General features: G+C 44.0%; 1 protein-coding gene across 5 annotated transcripts in view; it reads right to left on the reverse strand.

The window, feature by feature from the left end:
- LOC130285461 (hexosaminidase D-like) overlaps positions 1-21,811 on the reverse strand; it is a 75,127-nt gene that overhangs the window by 23,554 nt on the left and 29,762 nt on the right. For 2 of the 5 annotated variants that reach the window (XM_056536882.1, XM_056536884.1), the window contains exons 3-4: positions 5,561-5,813; positions 1,833-1,942 (exon numbers count right to left, since the gene is read on the reverse strand). In XM_056536882.1, coding sequence (XP_056392857.1) covers positions 1,833-1,942; positions 5,561-5,813 — 363 coding nt within the window. Of the gene's footprint in view, positions 1-1,832; positions 1,943-5,560; positions 5,814-7,656; positions 7,766-15,392; positions 15,484-19,153; positions 19,334-21,811 lie in introns of those variants that run through there. The other 3 variants (XM_056536880.1, XM_056536881.1, XM_056536885.1) reach the window with 3 other exon arrangements.

Raw genomic sequence — 21,811 nt, forward strand, 5'->3', positions numbered from 1 at the left:
TAAAGGGGTTCTCCGGTGCTTAGACATCTTATCCCCTATCCAAAGGATAGGGGATAAGATGCCTGATCGCGGGAGTCCCGCCGCTGGGGACAGCTATCACGCCCCCTCCGGTAGGCTTGCATTGAGGGGCGGAGCGTGACGTCACACGGGGGCGGAGGCGTGACGTCACGCGCCGCCGGCCCTGTGGTCGTCGGTAATCAGACCCGGAGCGAACACGCTCCGGGGACTGATTACAAACGGGTGCCGCGTGCAAGATCCTGGAGGTCCCCAGCAGCAGGACTCCCGCGATCAGGCATCTTATCCCCTATCCTTTGGATAGGGGATAAGATGTCTAAGCACCGGAGAACCCCTTTAATGGTTGCACTTGGTAGGAAACTTGCAGTTGAACAGATGAAGACTTGCAGAATGTCTAATTTGTCAAGGAGTATAGGTTTCTCAGTGTGACCCCCATTACAAATCCTCCAAAATGTCAGGGTGCACCCAAAATCACTGAGGCTCTTAATGGAATCAACTGTGCTCTATGGTCAAAAGTAGGCTACCTCCTAGGTGTTATTCATGGAACTGCACCAGCCTCTTGTGTTTACATACCCTAGCACCTCTACTTGTCTCTGAAAATGCAAGGCCACCCTTTTTTTCCCCCCAAAACCATCCCTGATCAATCACTGTGGCAGAACGGGTTCTGTACTCAATACAGCTCTGACCACAGTGCTCTCTGCTGACACCTCTGTACATTTTAGGAACTGTCCGGAGCAGGATAGGTTTGCTAAGGGTATTTGCTCCTACTCTGGACAGTTCCTGAAATGGACAGAGTTGTCAGCAGAGAGCACTGTGGTCAGACAGAAAGGAAATTCAAAAAGAAAAGAACTTCCTGTGGAGCATACAACAGCTGATAAGTACATGAAGGATTAAGATTTTTTTTATAGAAGTAATTTACAAGTCTGTTTAACTTTCTGGCACCAGTTAATTTTAAAAAAAAAATGTTTTTCAGGGGAGTACGCATTTAAAGCTTTCCTATATAACTTACTGGATTCAATTTTATAGGTCAGGATACAGCACTGAATGTTATATATTTAGTCAGTGCATTCTTTGTGTTAATGGGATACACAATAACCATATGCTATGGAAGAAAATGGTCATGTTGAAGAAGGAGCGGCAGGCAGCATCTTGACTGCGGGACACTGCATACTCCCCCCCTGCATCTTACCCTGGATGTGGCAGGACTCATCTGCTTCCTGTGTGACGCAATAGAAAGCAGTCCGTGACAAAGCTGAAGTACAGAGTCCATGAATAGGGTTTCTTCCTCTTAAAAGTAGACCTGTCAGCAGGTTTTTAGGTTAGAAAATAACGGCATGGCTGAAAGTTTTTTTTTTCCCCTGAATCTGTTCATACCTCTCAATAGTTAATTGACACCTCCAGTACTAAGATATCAGAGTTTAAAAGAATGTTTCCCAACCAGGGTGCCTCAAGCTGTTGTAAAACTACAACTCCCAGCATGCCTGGACAGCCTTGATGCAAAAGTAAGCAAAATCTTTAATAAAGACCTATACAGAAAATCCCATAGACATGAATGGAGGGGGTGTGGTGAGACGTCACGAGGGGGACTGCGGGAGATCGTCACAAGGGGGCCACCGCGATCAGACATCTTATCCCCTATCCTTTAGATAGGGGATAAGATGTCTAGCAGCGGAGTACCCCTTTAAGTCTTCTTGTTAAGCCTGAGTATCTACATGTCTCACTACCCATCAGCTCTCTGGCATCCCTAACCTCAGTCTGTTATACCTGCCACCAACACACTATATACCGCTGTACACTGTGCACTATACTCTTCTCACCTGTACGCATATGGAGACTTCAGGATTTCCAGCTCTCCAGTAAATGGAAACATATCTTCATATTCAATGAGCAATCCATTGGCCCCCAGCTTGGAGAAAAGAGGAAATACCTAATGGAGAAGAGAAAGGGAATTGTTATCAGTATTATGTGTCCCAAAATGCTCTGCACAATGACATAACCCTCCACCTTCTCTGCACAAAAAGGTTCTGCAGCATCAGGAATATGTGTTATTAACTGGTACAGCTGCAAAACATTATAATAGATGGCTCCCCCAACAGCGTATAATGGACTCCTCAGCCACTGCAGAAAGACATAGATTCATATGAAATATAGAAATATATAATATATATGAGATAGATCGATATGAGATAGGTAGATATGAGATAGATAGATATGAGATAGATAGATAGATATGAGATAGATAGATATGAGATATATGTGGGATAGATAGATATGAGATAGATAGATAGATATGAGATAGATAGATAGATAGATATGAGATAGATATGAGATATATGTGGGATAGATAGATATGAGATAGATAGATAGATAGATATGAGATAGATAGATAGATAGATATGAGATAGATAGATATGAGATAGATAGATAGATAGATAGATATGAGATAGATAGATAGATAGATAGATATACAGCAACAGAAGAATGCAGCAGCACACTGCCAGCACAAGGATATAGGTGAAACATGAACATGCAGATAAAACATGGAGAGCTATACAGCTATGGTGTAATAGATGCAAATGTGAAACTATGAAATAGTGAGGCACTTAGCTCACAAATTTGTCTCCGCCGGCAGTCAAATAGCTTGGACCGTCCCACCGCGATAAGGTGGCCTCATTGGGACGGACCCTACACTGTGAATATGCCTCTGTGAGAACAGTTCAGTAAGCATGGCAGGGTCTGGAACATCCAAGACACCTTATATACACACCTGATAGAGGTGGGTGGGGTGCAAGGCCAACATGGAGGTAGCCACTCCCCCGTATGTGCAATACAGACAAAGAATAAGTCAGCCAGCACTTTAGTTGATACCAAACTATTATATGGACCTGGCCTACAGGTGCACGCTACTAGGCTAGATATACAGCAACATACGGGGGGAGTGGCTACCTCCATGTTGGCCTTGCACCCCACCCACCTCTATCAGGTGTATATAAGGTCTTGGATGTTCCAGACCCTGCCATGCTTACTGAACTGTTCACACAGAGGCATATTCACAGTGTAGGGTCCGTCCCAATGAGGCCACCTTATCGCGGTGGGACGGTCCAAGCTATTTGACCGCCGGCGGAGACAAATTTGCGAGCTAAGTGCCTCACTATTTCATAGTTTCACATTTGCATCTATTACACCATAGCTGTATAGCTCTCCATGTTTTATCTGCATATTCATGTTTCACCTATATCTTTGTGCTGGCAGTGTGCTGCTGTATTCTTCTGTTGCTGTATATCTAGCCTAGTAGCGTGCACCTGTAGGCCAGGTCCATATAATAGTTTGGTATCAACTAAAGTGCTGGCTGACTTATTCTTTGTCTAGATAGATAGATAGATATGAGATAGACAGATAGATATGAGATAGATATATATGAGATAGATAGATATGAGATAGATGGATATGGGATAGATAGATAGATATATATGAGAAATATATGAGATAGATATGAGATAGATAGATAGATAGATATGAGATAGATAGATATGAGATAGATAGATAGATAGATAGATAGATATGAGATAGATAGATAGATAGATATGAGATAGATAGATATGAGATAGATAGATAGATATGAGATAGATAGATATGAGATAGATATATATGAGATAGATAGATATGAGATAGATGGATATGGGATAGATAGATATATATGAGAAATATATGAGATAGATAGATATAAGATAGATAGATAGATAGATAGATAGATAGATATGAGATAGATAGATATGAGATAGATAGATAGATATGAGATAGATAGATAGATATGAGATAGATAGATAGATAGATAGATAGATATGAGATATATATGAGATAGATAGATATGAGATAGATAGATAGATAGATAGATAGATATGAGATAGATATGAGATAGATAAGTAATGGGCTAGTTATACAGTATGTATATTTTCTAGGTACCCGAGTTTTCACAGATCTTATATAATGGCAGTATTACCTGAATCACCGCACTTTATATTCAGGGTGTGAGAAGACAAAATATTAATGACCCAGTGTTTGGGTGTCACTGTAAACCAGATATGTCACACTTTATTGCTGCCCCAGCACATCTTCACTATGAATCACCCTTCATTTACCCAATTAATATAATTAACAATATACGTAGTAGGAGTCACGGATCCAAAGTTTTTCAACCTGCATAAACTGTCTACAATAATGTGATTAATAAGACATAATAAGAATGAGTTCCCTGGTACTCGCAGTCCTTGTCCTTACTCTGCCCTCAGCTCACTGCCAGTTCTACCTGCCCTAGAAACCAGTTTGTGTCACATGACTTATCTCCCATCTTGCTTTATTAATCAGATTTTTGTAGAAAATAAATCTATGTAAAGATTTCTCCTCTGTCTCTACTGCGTCATTCAGGATCCGATGCCGGATTCTTCCTCCTTTCAGATATTATTAGCCGTCATCTGATACAATGTACACTGCAGTTATTTGCTTAGTGACGCTTATTTGCTTAAAATATTGACAATTATAATAATTTTTTAAAGTTAAAGAGAACCTGCCATCAAACCATATTTTCTAAACTAACTCAGATTACATTCCCTAACTACTCCTAAAACCCTTCTTGCCGTTAAAAAAAAATTCTGAGCTTTATAAAGCTGTGTCTCATACCTTTCCCCTTACTCACATTGTGTGAGCTCCCGGCAGGAGAATGTGGGTGTTCACTTCCTGAGTTTGGTCTCCTGCCAGGCCGGAAGGAGACCAGACGAACTGTTTGACTTGTGCAGGGAACAGAACAGAGACACCTAGTGGCTGTTTTTTCAATCACATTAAAAACATTGAGAAGGTTGAGAATTTTAAACAGCAAGTAAATAGCAAAGTGTCTTATAATTACATAAGGAACAACACATTTAAAGTTTAGTTTGGTGACAGGTACTTTTTAAAGAACCGCCACCTGTACGTCATATTACAATGAGGCGCCGCTGATCTCCAGAAGTACACACATCAGGCATGTTGAAACTCATCAGATGTGATCCTTTCTTTACCCCCAATGGCTGATAATTATCTATATGGATCTATGCGGATGTGGTGATCCAGTGCGAGCTGTACCAGCTGCTACACTGAACCCACTCGGGTGGCTGAGCTATAATAAGGTTTGCTGGACAGTAAAGAATGTGTTGAATGTGCTGAAGGCCTATAAAACTGTATTTCCTATATGGTATGTTTATTTTCCTGATATTATATGCATATACCAAGTCTTACAGCGTGCAGTTTTGCCAAAATTGCACTGCATTTGCAAACTGTTAAAGGAGCAGAATCTGTAAAGCTCCTAGCCAAAATATGCATAAAGTGTGCCAATGCTCCCCCCTATCCTGGGAAGAGGTGGTTCTAGTTTCTCTGTAGTTAGTGAGTCTAGTTCAGTGTTTGCCAAACAGCCTTTGGCTGTCCGGGTATGCTGGGATTTGTAGTTTTGCAACAGCTGGGTGCACCCTGGTTGGGAAACACTGTCCTATAGTATAAATGAAAATCCTCCACTCACCTGCTCATAGTAGGACACTTTCGGAGGAGCTCCCTTCAGATCGAGGTGGACTAGCTTCATCTCAATGTGACTGAAATCTTTAGACAGGATCTTTCCTGCTGCTGTCCTAATTTTCGGCCGGACAGGTATTTCCTCCTCACGTGGAGGCTCAGGTGGAAGATCCCGGATTATTGGGTTCACCAGACCGTCTTCTTTCCCACCCCAAAAAAAGTCATCTTTGTTTTCTAATTTTAATTGCTGCGTTACCTGAGGACTGAAGACATAAGGAGAAACGTGAGAATGTATCCGCAGTAACATAGGTGAATGTTTATAGGAATGAGATGGATAAAAAGATAGATAATAGATAGATATGAGATAGATAGATATTAGATAGATAGATATGAGATAGATAGATAGATATGAGATAGATAGATATTAGATAGATAGATATGAGATAGATAGATATGAGATGGATAGATATGAGATAGATAGATATGAGATAGATAGATAGATAGATAGATAGATAGATAGATATGTGGTAGCGGGGTGTGATGGGGGCAGATGTTGTTACCCTAGGGACAGATGGCATTAACACCTTGTATTCGTGACGCCAGGGCGTGGTTTATCCTCAATACCACCCGAAGGTATACCGCTGGATCCTGGGCTAGGCATGGTGGGCAATAAAGACTCTGATGCCAAGTTACAGATAACGGTAGCTTTATTGAGGGTAGACAGTTGATAAAGTCTATACAGTTCAGCCAGGGCCCAAGGAGGTGACCAGTGACTCAGAGACCTTAAGGGCTTGCTGGGACTTGTAGGACTGGACAATTGAATGCAGACCCCCCTGACTTGACAGATGACAGGGACTGACTTGACTTGACTGATGACGGACAATGCTGCAGGTTTAGCTTACTTGCACTTGACTGTGGCTGTAGGACGTGAGTTGAGGCCTCCAATCCTCTGGACACACACACTAGGCACCTAGACTGACCTCAGCAAAGACTTGGTGCAAAAGAGAAAGAGTTAGCTCCACCCAGGGCTTATAGGGGGGAGACTAGCAGGGAGCCCAAAGGTCACTCTTAGGATCACCTGGTCACTGGTACCTCCTGGGTAATAATCACATGGTATATCACATTGTATAACTCTTAAAGTGATAACACATTTTATACAGTACAACATATTTGTAAGGGTCACAGCAGGTAGTGGATCCTCTGGGCCTGTGTGGATGATGACGTGAATCGTGCCAGGGAGCGGAGTCTAAGGTGCCGTTGGTTTTCACCAGAGCCCGCCGCAAAGCATGATGGTCTTGCTGCGGCAGGCGGCACCCAGGTCGCTACCCCTGGCACGACTCGTCCACACAGGTTGCTGGGATGTGACGTGGCACAAAGGGAAACTGGCAAGACGTGGTCAAGGTAGCAGTAGGTCAGGGCAGGGGGCACAGGTGCAGGGTCAGATAACGGAACAAGGATAAGGTACACTGATATAAGGTCACAAGGCAACAAAGATCCGCCTGGGAATAAAGGGAGGAGCTGATACTTAAAGACAAGGTGCAGGTGTAGACACTTAATTAAATGAGTGCCTTTAAATGTAAGATCTCCTGCGCGCGCGCCTTAGGAGGCGGAGGCACACGCGTCGGGGCTGCGAGAACAGAAAGACCAGGGAGGTGAGTGATGAGCTGGGATTCGCATGCGGGCGTAGCCCGCGATGAAAATCCCAGCCCCACCGGCAGCGGGGACAAGACAAGAGAGCGCTCATGGCCAGCGTGTCTGGCCAGAGCGCAGATGTTTCAATATTTACAATGGGGAAACTAATGCAGGGGGCCCTGGGGACACTGAAGGATGCTGCCTGAGGGGGCAATGAAGGTACGGGGTAACACCTTCTGTACTGGGCCACCACAGATAGATAGATAGATAGATAGATAGATAGATAGATAGATATGAGATAGAAAGATAGATATGAGATAGATAGATATGAGATAGATAGATATGAGATAGATAGATATGAGATAGATAGATATGAGATAGATAGATATGAGATAGATAGATATGAGAGATATGAGATAGATAGATATGAGATAGATATATAGAGAGATACAACCAAATTTGAAAGCTAAGTACCTCACTGTTTCATAATTTCATATTTTCATTTGTTGCACTACAGCTGTATAGCTTTTCATGTTTCATCTATATACTAATGTTTTATCTATATCTTTGTGCTAGCAGTGTGCTGATGTATTCTCCTGTTGCTTGTCTAAGTGCTCTCTGATGACACGTGTCTCGGGAACCGCCCAGTTTAGAAGCAAATCCCCATAGCAAACCTCTTCTAAACTGGGGGGTTCCCGAGACATGTGTTATCAGAGAGCACTTAGACAGAAAAGAACAACCTTAACTTCAGAAGCTCATAAGTACTGAAAGGATTAAGATTTTTTTATAGAAGTAATTTACAAATCTGTTTAACTTTCTGGAGCCAGTTGATATATATATAAAAAAAAGTTTTTTTTTTTCCCTGGAATACCCCTTTAATAAGGGTTACATTTCAGCCATCTTGCCTGTATGCATTACAGACTAGGTTGACCTGGGCTGCCTCCATCTTTACACCCTAGGGGTAAGTGATTGTCTCCAAAGTAAGTTGAAAACCCTGTATTTTTTAAAAATCTGCTGGACCTTTTTGTCCCTAATGTACTGGGGGTCCAATAATGAGTGAAAGACTCGGCCCACCTGTGGATCCCCTGACATTCCAGTAGGTCAAACCAATGCTGCGCACAGGTACTCTCAGCCCTTCTATTCCTATTACAGGCATGGTGAGCCAATGGACTACTTGCTTCTCCAAAAACACTTCTCCATGGCCAATGTCATAGGAAGCCATGAGTATGGATTCTACATATGAGAAAAAGCCATAAATCCAATAAAACCCATCCATACATGGGCAGGACATCGGATGCATACATGGGCAGGACATTGGATCCATACATGGGCAGGACATCGGATCCATACATGGGCAGGACATCGGATCCATACATGGGCAGGACATCGGATCCATACATGGGCAGGACATCGGATCCATAAATGGGCAGGACATCGGATCCATACATGGGCAGGACATCAGATCCATACATGGGCAGGACATCGGATCCATACATGGGCAGGACATCGGATCCATACATGGGCAGGACATCGGATCCATACATGTACAGGACATCAGATCCATACATGGGCAGGACATCGGATCCATACATGGGCAGGACATCGGATCCATACATGGGCAGGACATCAGATCCATACATGGGCAGGACATCGGATCCATACATGGGCAGGACATCGGATCCATACATGTACAGGACATCGGATCCATACATGGGCAGGACATCGGATCCATACATGGGCAGGACATCGGATCCATACATGGGCAGGACATCGGATCCATACATGGGCAGGACATCGGATCCATACATGGGCAGGACATCGGATCCATACATGTACAGGACATCGGATCCATACATGGGCAGGACATCGGATCCATACATGGGCAGGACATCGGATCCATACATGGGCAGGACATCGGATCCATACATGTACAGGACATCGGATCCATACATGGGCAGGACATCGGATCCATACATGGGCAGGACATCGGATCCATACATGGGCAGGACATCGGATCCATACATGGGCAGGACATCGGATCCATACATGGGCAGGACATCGGATCCATACATGGGCAGGACATCGGATCCATACATGGGCAGGACATCGGATCCATACATGGGCAGGACATCGGATCCATACATGGGCAGGACATCGGATCCATACATGGGCAGGACATCGGATCCATACATGGGCAGGACATCGGATCCATACATGGGCAGGACATCAGATCCATACATGGGCAGGACATCGGATCCAAGCAGATGTGGTGGTGGTCAGAGTCTAGAATCCAAATCTTCTAATACAACCATGTTCACAACGGAGCCACCATGAGCATAGGTGGCAGAACGCCACGTCCTATATAACAGGGATGACCATATATCATAGTCACCCGTATTAACCTAATAAACACCACCTAATCCAGGTAAGCATGGTCCGTAAATTAAATAATCCAAAGGACGGATTGTTAACCCCTTAAAGGGGTACTCCACTGGAAAACAGTTTTTTTTTTTTTTTAAATCAACTGGTGTCAGATTTGTAAATGACTTCTATTAAAAAAATCTGAATCCTTCCAGTACTTATCGGCTGCTGTATGCTCCACAGGAAGTTCTTTTCTTTTTTAATTTATTTCCAGTCTGACCACAGTGCTCTCTGCTGACACCTCTGTCCGTGTCAGGAACTGTCCAGATTAGGAGCAAATCCCCATAGCAAATCTCTCGACAGTTCCTGACATGGACAGAGGTATCAGCAGAGAGCACTGTGGTTAGACTGGAAAGAAATTAAAAAAGAAAAGAACTTCCTGTGGAGCATACAGCCGCTGATAAGTACTGGAAGGATTAAGATTTTTTAATAGAAGTAATTTACAAATTTGTTTAACTTTCTGGCACCAGTTGATTTAAAAAAAAAAAATGTTTTCCAGTGGAGTTCCCCTATTAAGGAAGTGGTGTCCAAACTGCGACCCTCCAGATGTTGCAAAACTACAACTTCCAGCATGCTGGGAGTTGTAGTTTTGCAACATCTGGAGGGCCGCAATTTGGACACCACTGCCTTAAAGAGTTGACATAAAAAGTTTTTGATTCTGACAGTGCCCATTTGATGATAGAGGAAAATGAGAGTATTAGTCTGACCGGATCCTATAGGAAACATTAATGTTTTCCTATGGAACAATCTTCCCCGATGTCTTAAACAATTAGGGCAGAACTCCAGACAGGATATAAATGAAGAACCCTGTGGCAGCAACTTGATGTCTATGGAGCTTATAAATAATTGTTAATGTTCCTTTTCTCCTTGTCCGGTCTATATGTATGTAAATGATCCCCCCTCACCTGTCCTGATACTCCCGTCCCAGCTGCGGTATACGATCCGGTATTATTCACTAATATATCGCAGGTAAGTCATCCAAAACTTTTTAGCACCACGCACATGTTCTCCCACTCATTCTACTTTACTGGAACTACGCCAATTTAATTTGCACCGCCAATACGAAAAAAAAAATTCTCTCTCTCTCTAATCATGGATTGGGGAAAAAAAAAGGTAATTTCTAAAAACAGCGCCACTCCTGTCATCAGGTTGTGTATGGTATTTCAACTTGATTCCATCCATTTCAATACCCCACACAACCTGGAGACTGGAGTGGCGCTGTTTTTGGGAAAAAAAAATCTGCTTTGTGTTCCTAATCAGTAAAATCTTTAAATAACCATTTAGGAAATTATAGGTAAATGGAGGGATCAGATCCTTATGCATTGGCCAACTCAGCTACATAGGGGGAGATTTATCAAAACCTGTCCAGAGGGAAAGTTGCCCAGTTGCCCATAACAACCAATCAGATCGCTTCTTTCATTTTTCAGAGGCCTTTTCAAAAATGAAAGAAGCGATCTGATTGGTTGCTAAGGACAACTGGACATCTTTTCCTCTGGACAGGTTTTGATAAATCTTCCCAATAGTGCATATTTTAATCTAAAAAAAATCAGCCTGTTCATGCATTACATACACACAGTCTATTGATTTAATTTGGAATGTTGTAATACTTTTTTTCACCTGTGGTGGCGCTGCAGGGAAACTGAACATTTGGCTGCCAGAATTCACCAAATATTACCGCCAATTGTCAGTGACTGGCTAGTTGTCCAGTGTCAAAAAAACAACCATAATTGGTGATAATTGCCAAAAACACCAGGAATCCGTCTGTGTTCACACCTTGCAGCTAATTACACCACCATTGTCCTTAGGTTGGGTGTGGTATTACAACTTGGCTCCATTCACTTCAATGGAAATGAGCTGCAGAACCACACCCAACCTGAGGACAGGGGTGGTGCTGTTTTTTGAAGAAATCAGCATTAAAAAAAAAAAAAAAAAACCTGGATAGCCCCCTTTAGTACTACACACTGTCTCTTTAAAGAGATTCTGCCTATATCCTATGGCAGTGTTTTCCAACCAGGGTGGCTTCAGCTGTTGCAAACTACAACTCCAAGCATACCCGGAGGCACCCTGGTTGGGAAACACCATCTCATGGTCTCCCCCTCCCCTGGACCTTTCCACTTCCACCCGCTAAATTGTCATCCACTCTGAAAAATCTGCTCAATTTTGTCTGGTTAAAGGGGTACTCCGCTGCTCAGCGTTTGGAACAAACTGTTCCGAACAATGGAACCGGCGGCGGGAGCTCTTGATGTCATAGCCCCGCCTCTCATGATGTCACTCTCCGCCCCCTCAATGCAAGTCTATGGGAGGGGGCGTGACAGCCGTCACGCCCCCTCCCATAGACTTGCATTGAGGGGGCGGGGCCATGACGTCACGAGCTGCCGGCTCCAGCGTTCGTAACAGATTGTTCCAAACATTGGCCACGGAGTACCCCTTTAATGTCCTCAGGGATCAAATTACAAACAACAGAAGTCTATGGTGGGGAGGAGGGGGAACACACACACAAGCTGCAGAGAGAAAGCAAAGAGACAACTCTGTCCGAGATTATCATGCCTACAATGTCGCACATGTTCTTGTTTTTTAGCTGCGCACAGACAGATACATAGAAACGCAGGATGTCCTCCTTTGTGTGAACAGTGTCTGTCAGACACTATAAACATTAGGCTCCACCCACTAGTTCTTAGGGAGAACTGAAAATTATAGATGAAGCCTTCAGAGCAGAAATCTGCTAAAATGTTGTAATAAAGTTATATAGCGGGCAGATATAGTGCTGCTCCTCATGTTCACACACAGGGCAGCTTATCCTGAAAAATCAGCTGATATTGCAGGTTAACCTCCCCCCTTCTTTCCAGAAACACTATTTCTGGCCAATAGACAACTTGTATATGGCTTCATCTTTAATTTGCAGTTCCCCTAGAGCTGGTGGGTGGAGCTCCTTCCTCCCTCCTCCATAGACTTGTATTGCTTGTCTTGCAGATACAGGACAAATCTGAGCAGATTTTCAGAGAAGAAGAGGGGGGGGGGGTTATAACAGGAGAAAGAAGCATTTTTGTCTAATAAGATGTATTACAAAGTTTCTTATATTCACTTGTACTATGGATCTATGAAAAGTTTGTTCAAGTGACAGTGAGTAGATAAGGCACATGTATTCTCCATCGTGCCCAGACAGCAGAATCTATTGGAGGCTTGGGCTGGGAAGTGGCAGATGAGGTTCAACACTGATCAATGTAAGGTAATGCACATGGGGAAGAGAAATCCGGGCTGGGATTATGTATTAAATGGGAGCACACTTGGGACGAAAAGGAAAAGGACTTAGGAGTTAGTTAGAGGACTTAGTTAACAGTAAATTTAGCTGTAGTGACCAGTGCCAGGCAGCTCCTGCCAAGGCAAATAAAATCATGGGGTGCATCAATAGGGGCATAGATGCCCATGACAAGGAAATCATTCTACCACTGTACAAATCACTAGTCAGACTACACATAGAATACTGTGTACAGTACTGGTCAGACCACACATAGAATACTGTGTACAGTACTGGTCAGACCACACATAGAATACTGTGTACAGTACTGGTCAGACCACACATGGAATACTGTGTACAGTACTGGTCAGACCACACATAGAATACTGTGTACAGTACTGGTCAGACCTCCCATAGAATACTGTGTACATTACTGGTCAGACCTCACATAGAATACTGTGTACAGTACTGGTCAGACCACACATGGAATAGTGTGTACAGTACTGGTCAGACCACACATAGAATACTGTGTATAGTACTGGTCAGACCACACATAGAATACTGTGTACAGTACTGGTCAGATCACACATAGAATACTGTGTACAGTACTGGTCAGACCACACATAGAATACTGTGTACAGTACTGGTCAGACCTCACATAGAATACTGTGTACAGTACTGGTCAGACCACACATAGAATACTGTGTACAGTACTGGTCAGACCACACATAGAATACTGTGTACAGTACTGGTCAGACCACACATAGAATACTGTGTACAGTACTGGTCAGACCACACATAGAATACTGTGTACAGTACTGGTCAGACCACACATGGAATACTGTGTACAGTACTGGTCAGACCACACATAGAATACTGTGTACAGTACTGGTCAGACCACACATGGAATACTGTGTACAGTACTGGTCAGACCACACATAGAATACTGTGTACAGTACTGGTCAGACCACACATAGAATACTGTGTACAGTACTGGTCAGACCACACATAGAATACTGTGTACAGTACTGGTCAGACCACACATGGAATACTGTGTACAGTACTGGTCAGACCACACATAGAATATGTGTACAGTACTGGTCAGACCACACATAGAATACTGTGTACAGTACTGGTCAGACCACACATAGAATACTGTGTACAGTACTGGTCAGACCACACATAGAATACTGTGTACAGTACTGGTCAGACCACACATAGAATACTGTGTACAGTACTGGGCACCAGTGTACAAGAAAGATATAGTGGAGCTGGACAGGGTTCAAAGATGGGCAACCAGGGTAATACGGCGAATGGGAGGACTACAGTACCCAGAAAGATTATCAGAATTAGGGTTATTTAGTTTAGAAAAAAGAAGATTTAGGGGCGACCTAATAACTATGTATAAATATATCAGGGGACCGTACAGAGATCTCTCCATGATCTATTTATACCCAGGACTGTATCTATAACAAGGGGGAATCCTCTACGTCTAGAGGAAAGAAGGTTTCTACTAGAGATGAGCGAACTTACAGTAAATTCGATTCGTCACAAACTTCTCGGCTCGGCAGTTGATGACTTTTCCTGCATAAATTAGTTCAGCTTTCCGGTGCTCCGGTGGGCTGGAAAAGGTGGATACAATCCTAGGAGACTCTTTCCTAGGACTGTATCCACCTTTTCCAGCCCACCGGAGCACCGAATAGCTGAACTAATTTACGCAGGATAAGTCATCAACTGCCGAGCCGAGAAGTTCGTGACGAATCGAATTTACTGTAAGTTCGCTCATCTCTAGTTTCTACACCAGCATAGACGGGGGTTCTTTACTGTAAGAGCAGTGAGACTGTGGAATTCTCTCCCGGAGGAGGTGTTCATGGTGAACTCTGTAAAAGAATTAAAAAGGGGTCTGGATGCATTTTTGGAGAATAATAACATTACAGGTTATGGATTCTAGATTTATAAGGACAGAACGGTGATCCAGGGATTTATTCTGATGATTGATATTTGGAGTCGGGAAGGAATTTTTACCTCTAGTATGAGGGTTTTTGCCTTCCTCTGGATCAACTCAGTAGGGACTCATTAGGGTTATAGGTTGAACTTGATGGACTTTTTTTTTCAGTCTTATAAACTATGGGGGAGATTTATCAAAGCATTTAGTAGGGTTTTTTTTTTTTGCTTAAAATTGTCGCAAAAAAGTCGCATGTGCAGTGCCCTAAGCAAAAAAAAAAAAAAAACTTGCTTACCAAAGCAAAAGTGATTTTTGACTGGTCAGAGTGGTCAGAGATTTATCAAGTACGAAATTCGCAAAAAAGTCGCATCACATGAAAAAACCTACTAAATTTACTCCAGCTCAGACATGGAGCAGAAAAACCACTACCAAAGCAAAAAAAGAAAAGAAATTGCAAAAAAAAAAAAAAAAATTGTAAGAAAAAAAATAACAAAAAAAAAGGAATACATAAGCAAACATTGATAAATGTCCCCCATGTTACTATGAAATAAGGCGAAATGGCCTTAGCCTAGGGAACCGATACTGTGGCGCGTCAAGAAGATCACTCACCTGCTCCTCTGCATGTACTTGATCAACGCCAGCGCCATGATGGCCATAACTCCCAGGCGCAGAAAATAAATTCTCCTTTGGGAAGCCATCTCTACGGAGACAAAGCAAAAAAATGTATGTAAATCTGAAACTAAAGCTGCTCACAGGAGGCCTTACAGTAGTGTTTCCTAACCAGGGTGCCTCCAGCTGTTGCAGAATGCCCGGACAACCAGTGAGCCTCCAGCCGTTGCAAAACTACAAATCTTTGTATGCCCGGACAACCAGTATGCCTCCAGCTGATGCAAAACTACACCTCCCAGCATACCTGGACAACCAATGTGCCTCCAGCTGTTGCAAAGCTACACCTCCCAGCATGCCTGGACAACGAGTGTGCTTCCAGCTGTTGCAAAACTACAACTCCCAGCATGCCTGGACAACCAGGGTGCTTCCAGCTGTTGCAAAACTACACCTCCCAGCATGCCCGGATAACCTGGGTGTCTTGAGCTGTTGCAAAACTACAACTTCCAGCATGCCTAGACAACCAGGGTTCCCCCAACTGTTGCAAAACTACAAATCTCAGCATGCCCGGACAACCAGGGTGCCTCCAGCTGCTGAAAACTTCAACTCACAGCATGCCGGAACAATTATTGCACCTCCAGCTGTTGCAAAACTAGAAAACTCCAAGCATGCCTGGACAACCAGTGTGCCTCCAGCTGTTGCAAAGCTACAACTGGCAGAATGCCGGACAACCAGTGTGCCTCCAGCTGTTGCAAAAGTCCAACTCCCAGCATGCCCGGACAACCAGGGTGTTTTGAGCTGTTGCAAAACTACAACACCCAGCATGACCGGACAGCCAAAGGCTGTCCGGGCATGCTGGCAGTTGTAGTTTTGCAACATCTGGAGGAACACTGGTTAGTAAATACTGGCCAGCACTGTGAGGAATTGTTCATTGGACAGTAAGACTCCAGAACCGGACAGCATGCAGGGAGTTGTAGTTTTGCAACAGCTGGAGGCACCCTGGTTGGGAAACACTGTTCCATATACAGTTTCCACCACTGATTGCCGGTTTTCATCTCTCACTGGGGGACATTGACTATCTGTGCTGTTCTGATACAACATGGCGCAATTATTTAGCGCAATTTTCAGTGTCTATCATCTGGCCAGAACTTACTATGAGGGATACGCCTTGTCATAAATTCTGGCTAAGTTCCTTATGACTTTTCGTGCCCATATATTCTTTAGGAAGAAGGAGCCCAGAACACAAGTGTCGTGCTGTATGTGAGAACATTTCCCTATAAACATGCATGTTAGTCTTGGCCAAGTGCACATAAAGATCAGATTTCCTTGTCTCTTCTGTCAGGAAATGTCCCAATCAGGGTGCCTCCAGCTGTTGAGAAACTACAACTTCTAGAATGCCTGGACAACCAGTGTGCCTCCAGCTGTTGCAAAACTACAACTTCTAGAATGCTTGGACAACCAGTGTGCCTTGCCTCCAGCCATTGGAAAACTACAAATCTCAGCATACCCTGACAACCAGGGTGCCTCCAGCCATTGCAAAACTACAACTCCCAGCATGTCCGGAAAACCAGTATGCCTCCACCTGTTGCAAAGCCACAACTGGCAGAATCCCCGGACCACCAGTTTGCCTCCAGCCATTGCAAAACTACAAATCTTAGCTTGACTGGACAACCAGGGTGCCTCCAGCTGTTGCAAAGCTACAACTGGCAGAATGCCTGGACAACCAATGTGCCTCCAGCTCTTGCAAAACTACAAATCTTAGTATGCCCGGACAACCAGGGTGCCTCCAGCTGTTGCAAAGCTACACCTCCCAGCATGTCCGGATAACCAGTGTGCCTCCAGCTGTTGCAAAACTACACCTCCCAGCATGCCTGGACAACCAGTGTGCCTCCAGCTGTTGCAAAACTACACCTCCCAGCATGCCTGGACAACCAGTGTGCTTCCAGCTGTTGCAAAACTACAACTCCCAGCATGCCTGGACAACCAGGATGCCTCCTGCTGTTGCAAAACTACACCTCCCAGCATGCCCGGACTACCAGGGTGTCTCGAGCTGTTGCAAAATTACAACTCGCACCATCCCCGGACAACCTGGGTGTCTCGAGCTGTTGCAAAACTACAACTTCCAGAATGCCTAGACAACCAGGGTGCCCCCCAGCCAAAGGCTGTCCGGGCATGCTGGGAGTTGTAGTTTTGCAACATCTGGAGGAACACTGGTTAGTAAATACTGGCCAGCACTGTGAGGAATTGTTCATTGGACAGTAAGACTCCAGAACCGGACAGCATGCAGGGAGTTGTAGTTTTGCAACAGCTGGAGGCACCCTGGTTGGGAAACACTGTTCCATATACAGTTTCCACCACTGATTGCCAGTTTTCATCTCTCACTGGGGGACATTGACTATCTGTGCTGTTCTGATACAACATGGCGCAATTATTTAGCGCAATTTTCAGTGTCTATCATCTGGCCAGAACTTACTATGAGGGATACGCCTTGTCATAAATTCTGGCTAAGTTCCTTATGACTTTTCGTGCCCATATATTCTTTAGGAAGAAGGAGCCCAGAACACAAGTGTCGTGCTGTATGTGAGAACATTTCCCTATAAACATGCATGTTAATCTTGGCCAAGTGCACATAAAGATCAGATTTCCTTGTCTCTTCTGTCAGGAAATGTCCCAATCAGGGTGCCTCCAGCTGTTGAGAAACTACAACTTCTAGAATGCCTGGACAACCAGTGTGCCTCCAGCTGTTGCAAAACTACAACTTCTAGAATGCTTGGACAACCAGTGTGCCTTGCCTCCAGCCATTGGAAAACTACAAATCTCAGCATACCCTGACAACCAGGGTGCCTCCAGCCATTGCAAAACTACAACTCCCAGCATGTCTGGCTGGCTAGTATTTACTAACCAGTGTGCCTCCAGCTGTTGCAAAGCCACAACTGGCAGAATGCCCGGACCACCAGTTTGCCTCCAGCCGTTGCAAAACTACAAATCTTAGCTTGACTGGACAACCAGGGTGCCTCCAGCTGTTGCAAAGCTACAACTGGCAGAATGCCTGGACAACCAATGTGCCTCCAGCTCTTGCAAAACTACAAATCTTAGTATGCCCGGACAACCAGGGTGCCCCCCAGCCAAAGGCTGTCCGGGCATGCTGGGAGTTGTAGTTTTGCAACAGCTGGAGGCCCACTGGTTAGTAAATACTAGCCAGCACTGTGAGGAATTGTTCCTTGGACAGTAAGACTCCAGAATCGGTAGGTCTATATGTAGTCTGGAGAAGGGAGAGGAATTTGAGGGAATCAATTTTGACCCAAAAAATAACAACCAATAACCAATAGCCAAATTCTTTTACCCCTGGCACCAGTCGCTTTGGGTACCTGTTGGTGCCCGGAGTCATAAAATAGCCACCATCTATGGGGGGGGGGGGTCAAACCAGGGCAGTACTCCCCATCTTGCGACTCTCAGACACTGTCTAAGCACGTTGGGAGTTGTAGTCACAGGTAAGGGCACACTGACCAAGGGCATCGCCGTTGGTAAACTGCTGGCATTCGGTTCATATAGGGTTAAAAAAAAAATCAAGTCCGCAAAAAAAAAAATATATATACTGTATATATAACAAAATGGAAAGAAAAGAGCAAATGAACCTCATACAAAGATGCCAAACCCCCATAGGCTATAGTTCATCATGGTACAAGATACCGAGGCATGCTACCAGACGGGGAGGGACATTATTTTTAGAGAATCTCAGATGACAGAAATACAGATCTTTTTACCTGATCAGCCCATAAATTCCTGCGCAGGTATGACCAGGTGGAAGCGGAGACGTTATGTTGCAGAGTCCGTTGTCAGCTCGCTGCTCGCTTCTGAGGACGCACCAGGAAGTCCGCGGCAGAACTCGTATTTCCTGTGTCACAGGCTGTCACTGTAACGCTGCGCTTTGTGCCTTCTGATCCCTTAGGATGATAAAACCGACTAATGTCGCATGAATTACCGCCTGGGTATTGTGTGTAAATGGTTCACACACAAGCCCAGTACCCCCACCTGTTCTAGCAGTGCTGCATGGGTTAACGGAGGCTGAACCGGCGGAATACCTGAACAGGGAGCATTGACCCCTTGTGCCAAAATAATTAAAAAAAATAAAAAAAAGAGATTGTTCTGCACCTAATATTACACGAAAAACAATAAAAATGAAAAAAAAATAAAAAAGTGACCAACCCCCTAACCTTGTCATATAACAAGCATAAGGGGTGTGAGAGATTAGCTCCGTAGAACCAGGCAAATAGCAGTCAGAGACGGGGACACAGAAGTAAGATTTAAAGGGGTTATCCAGGAAAAAACTTTTCTATATATATTTATATATATATATATGTATATATATCTCAACTGACTCCAGAAAGTTAAACAGATTTGTAAATTACTTCTATTAAAAAATCTTAATCCTTTCAGTACTTATGAGCTTCTGAAGTTAAGGTTGTTCTTTTCTGTCTAAGTGCTCTCTGATGACACCTGTCTCGGGAAACGCCCAGTTTAGAAGCAAATCCCCATAGAAAACCTCTTCTAAACTGGGCGTTTCCCGAGACACGTGTCATCAGAGAGCACTTAGACAGAAAAGAACAACCTTAACTTCAGAAGCTCATAAGTACTGAAAGGATTAAGATTTTTTTTAGATATATATAGAAGTAATTTACAAATCTGTTTAACTTTCTGGAGCCAGTTCATTTATATATATATATATATATATATATATATATATATATATATATATATATATATATATATAAAAAATTGTTTTTTTCCTGGATAACCCCTTTAAAGCGTACCGGTCATATCACAGAAAAAGAAAATGCTTCCATATGTTACTGTGGTAACTAGGTGGCGCAGGTAATAGTGTAGGGCAGTGGTCTTCAACCTGCGGACCTCCAGATGTTGCAAAACTACAACTCCCAGCATGCCCGGACAGCCGTTGGCTGTCCGGGCATGCTGGGAATTGTAGTTTTGCAACATCTGGAGGTCCGCAGGTTGAAGACCACTGGTGTAGGGTATGCTGGTATTAACCCTATGTTGTCGTGACGCCAGGATGCGGTTTCCTTAGATCAATGGTCCCACCGCCAACCGTCCCAGAAGCGGTAGGGAGATATAATTGAATGTCCACAGCAAATACTTGATGAAAACCGGAATAAACTTTACTGCATATTTTATGCAACTGCAGGTCAGTCTTTGTATAGAGGACCGTAATTCAGGTTCCTCACAGGTTTGCTGGGACAATGAGCTTTTATCTGCTAGCCACTGTGCTACTGATTTGAAGATAATTGAGTTGCAGTAGTCACACAGGATTTTAGCAGTTTTGAGCTGGATAACACACGGTTTAATGGCTGCGGAAGATCAGGCTTCAGGCCTAGCTTGTATTGATGATTTGTGCTGAGATTAGTGCTTTCTCTGATAATCCGGAACTAAGAGAGAAAATGTAGTGGCAGCAGCCCCTTATATAATAAGAGGGTGTGACAAAGCTCATCGGATAGCCAAACCTGTCAGTCCTGACCTCTGGAACTCTGGGTATATCACATGACCCAAAGGTCCTTAAACCATAGCATAACATAAATTAAAGGCACGTGACCTCTAAGGTCCTATACAGATATCCTATATTAATTACATATATAAGTATATATATATATATATATATATATATATATATATATAAATATTACAATATTAAGAGGCGACTAGGGGTTAGCCCTTCAGGAGAGTCCATTAGCATGGAGGGACTCTGGCTGAGGGGACTCCAGACAAAAGGGACAGGACATGTCCTGTACCGGGACACCACATTACTCACTAGGTCATGCAGATGCTTTACATGTCTTTTTTATGTGTCTAGCTTTTGTATTCGGCTCACACATCTCTCTGTTCTGCTGCTCACTCATTCTGACATCCACTGCCCTCACTCACCATGCATTCACTTCCTCACTGAGTCTGCTGTGCAGTGCTGGGTCTCTTCCTCCAATCACTGCAGGCTGCTCTGTAACCCCCCCCCCCCCACCCTTTCTGTTTTCATGCTGCAGTATGATAGGACAGGAGTGAGCACAAAGGAGTGCTAGTCCCGCCCTCACTTCCTGGACTTTGTCCTGACCTGTGCTTCTGCTGAAACTGAGATGATGCTGCAATCGGACAGGATTATGTTCTGGATGGTATAGTGGTCTTTCTCTATAAGCCATGATTTCTATAAAAGGGAAATAAAATTTCTTATGAAGTTTATTAGAAAGGTTAAAGGAGTAGTCCAGTGGTGATTCAGTGGTGAGCAACTTATCCCCTATCCTAAGGATAGGGGATAAGTTGCAGATCGCGGGGGGGTCCGACCGCTGGGGCCCCCTGCGATCTCCTGTACGGAGCCCCGACAGCCCACGGGAAGGGGGCGTGTCGACCTCCGCACGAGGCGG

Source organism: Hyla sarda, chromosome 8 (assembly GCF_029499605.1).
Source record: "Hyla sarda isolate aHylSar1 chromosome 8, aHylSar1.hap1, whole genome shotgun sequence".
Taxonomy (NCBI): domain Eukaryota; kingdom Metazoa; phylum Chordata; class Amphibia; order Anura; family Hylidae; genus Hyla; species Hyla sarda.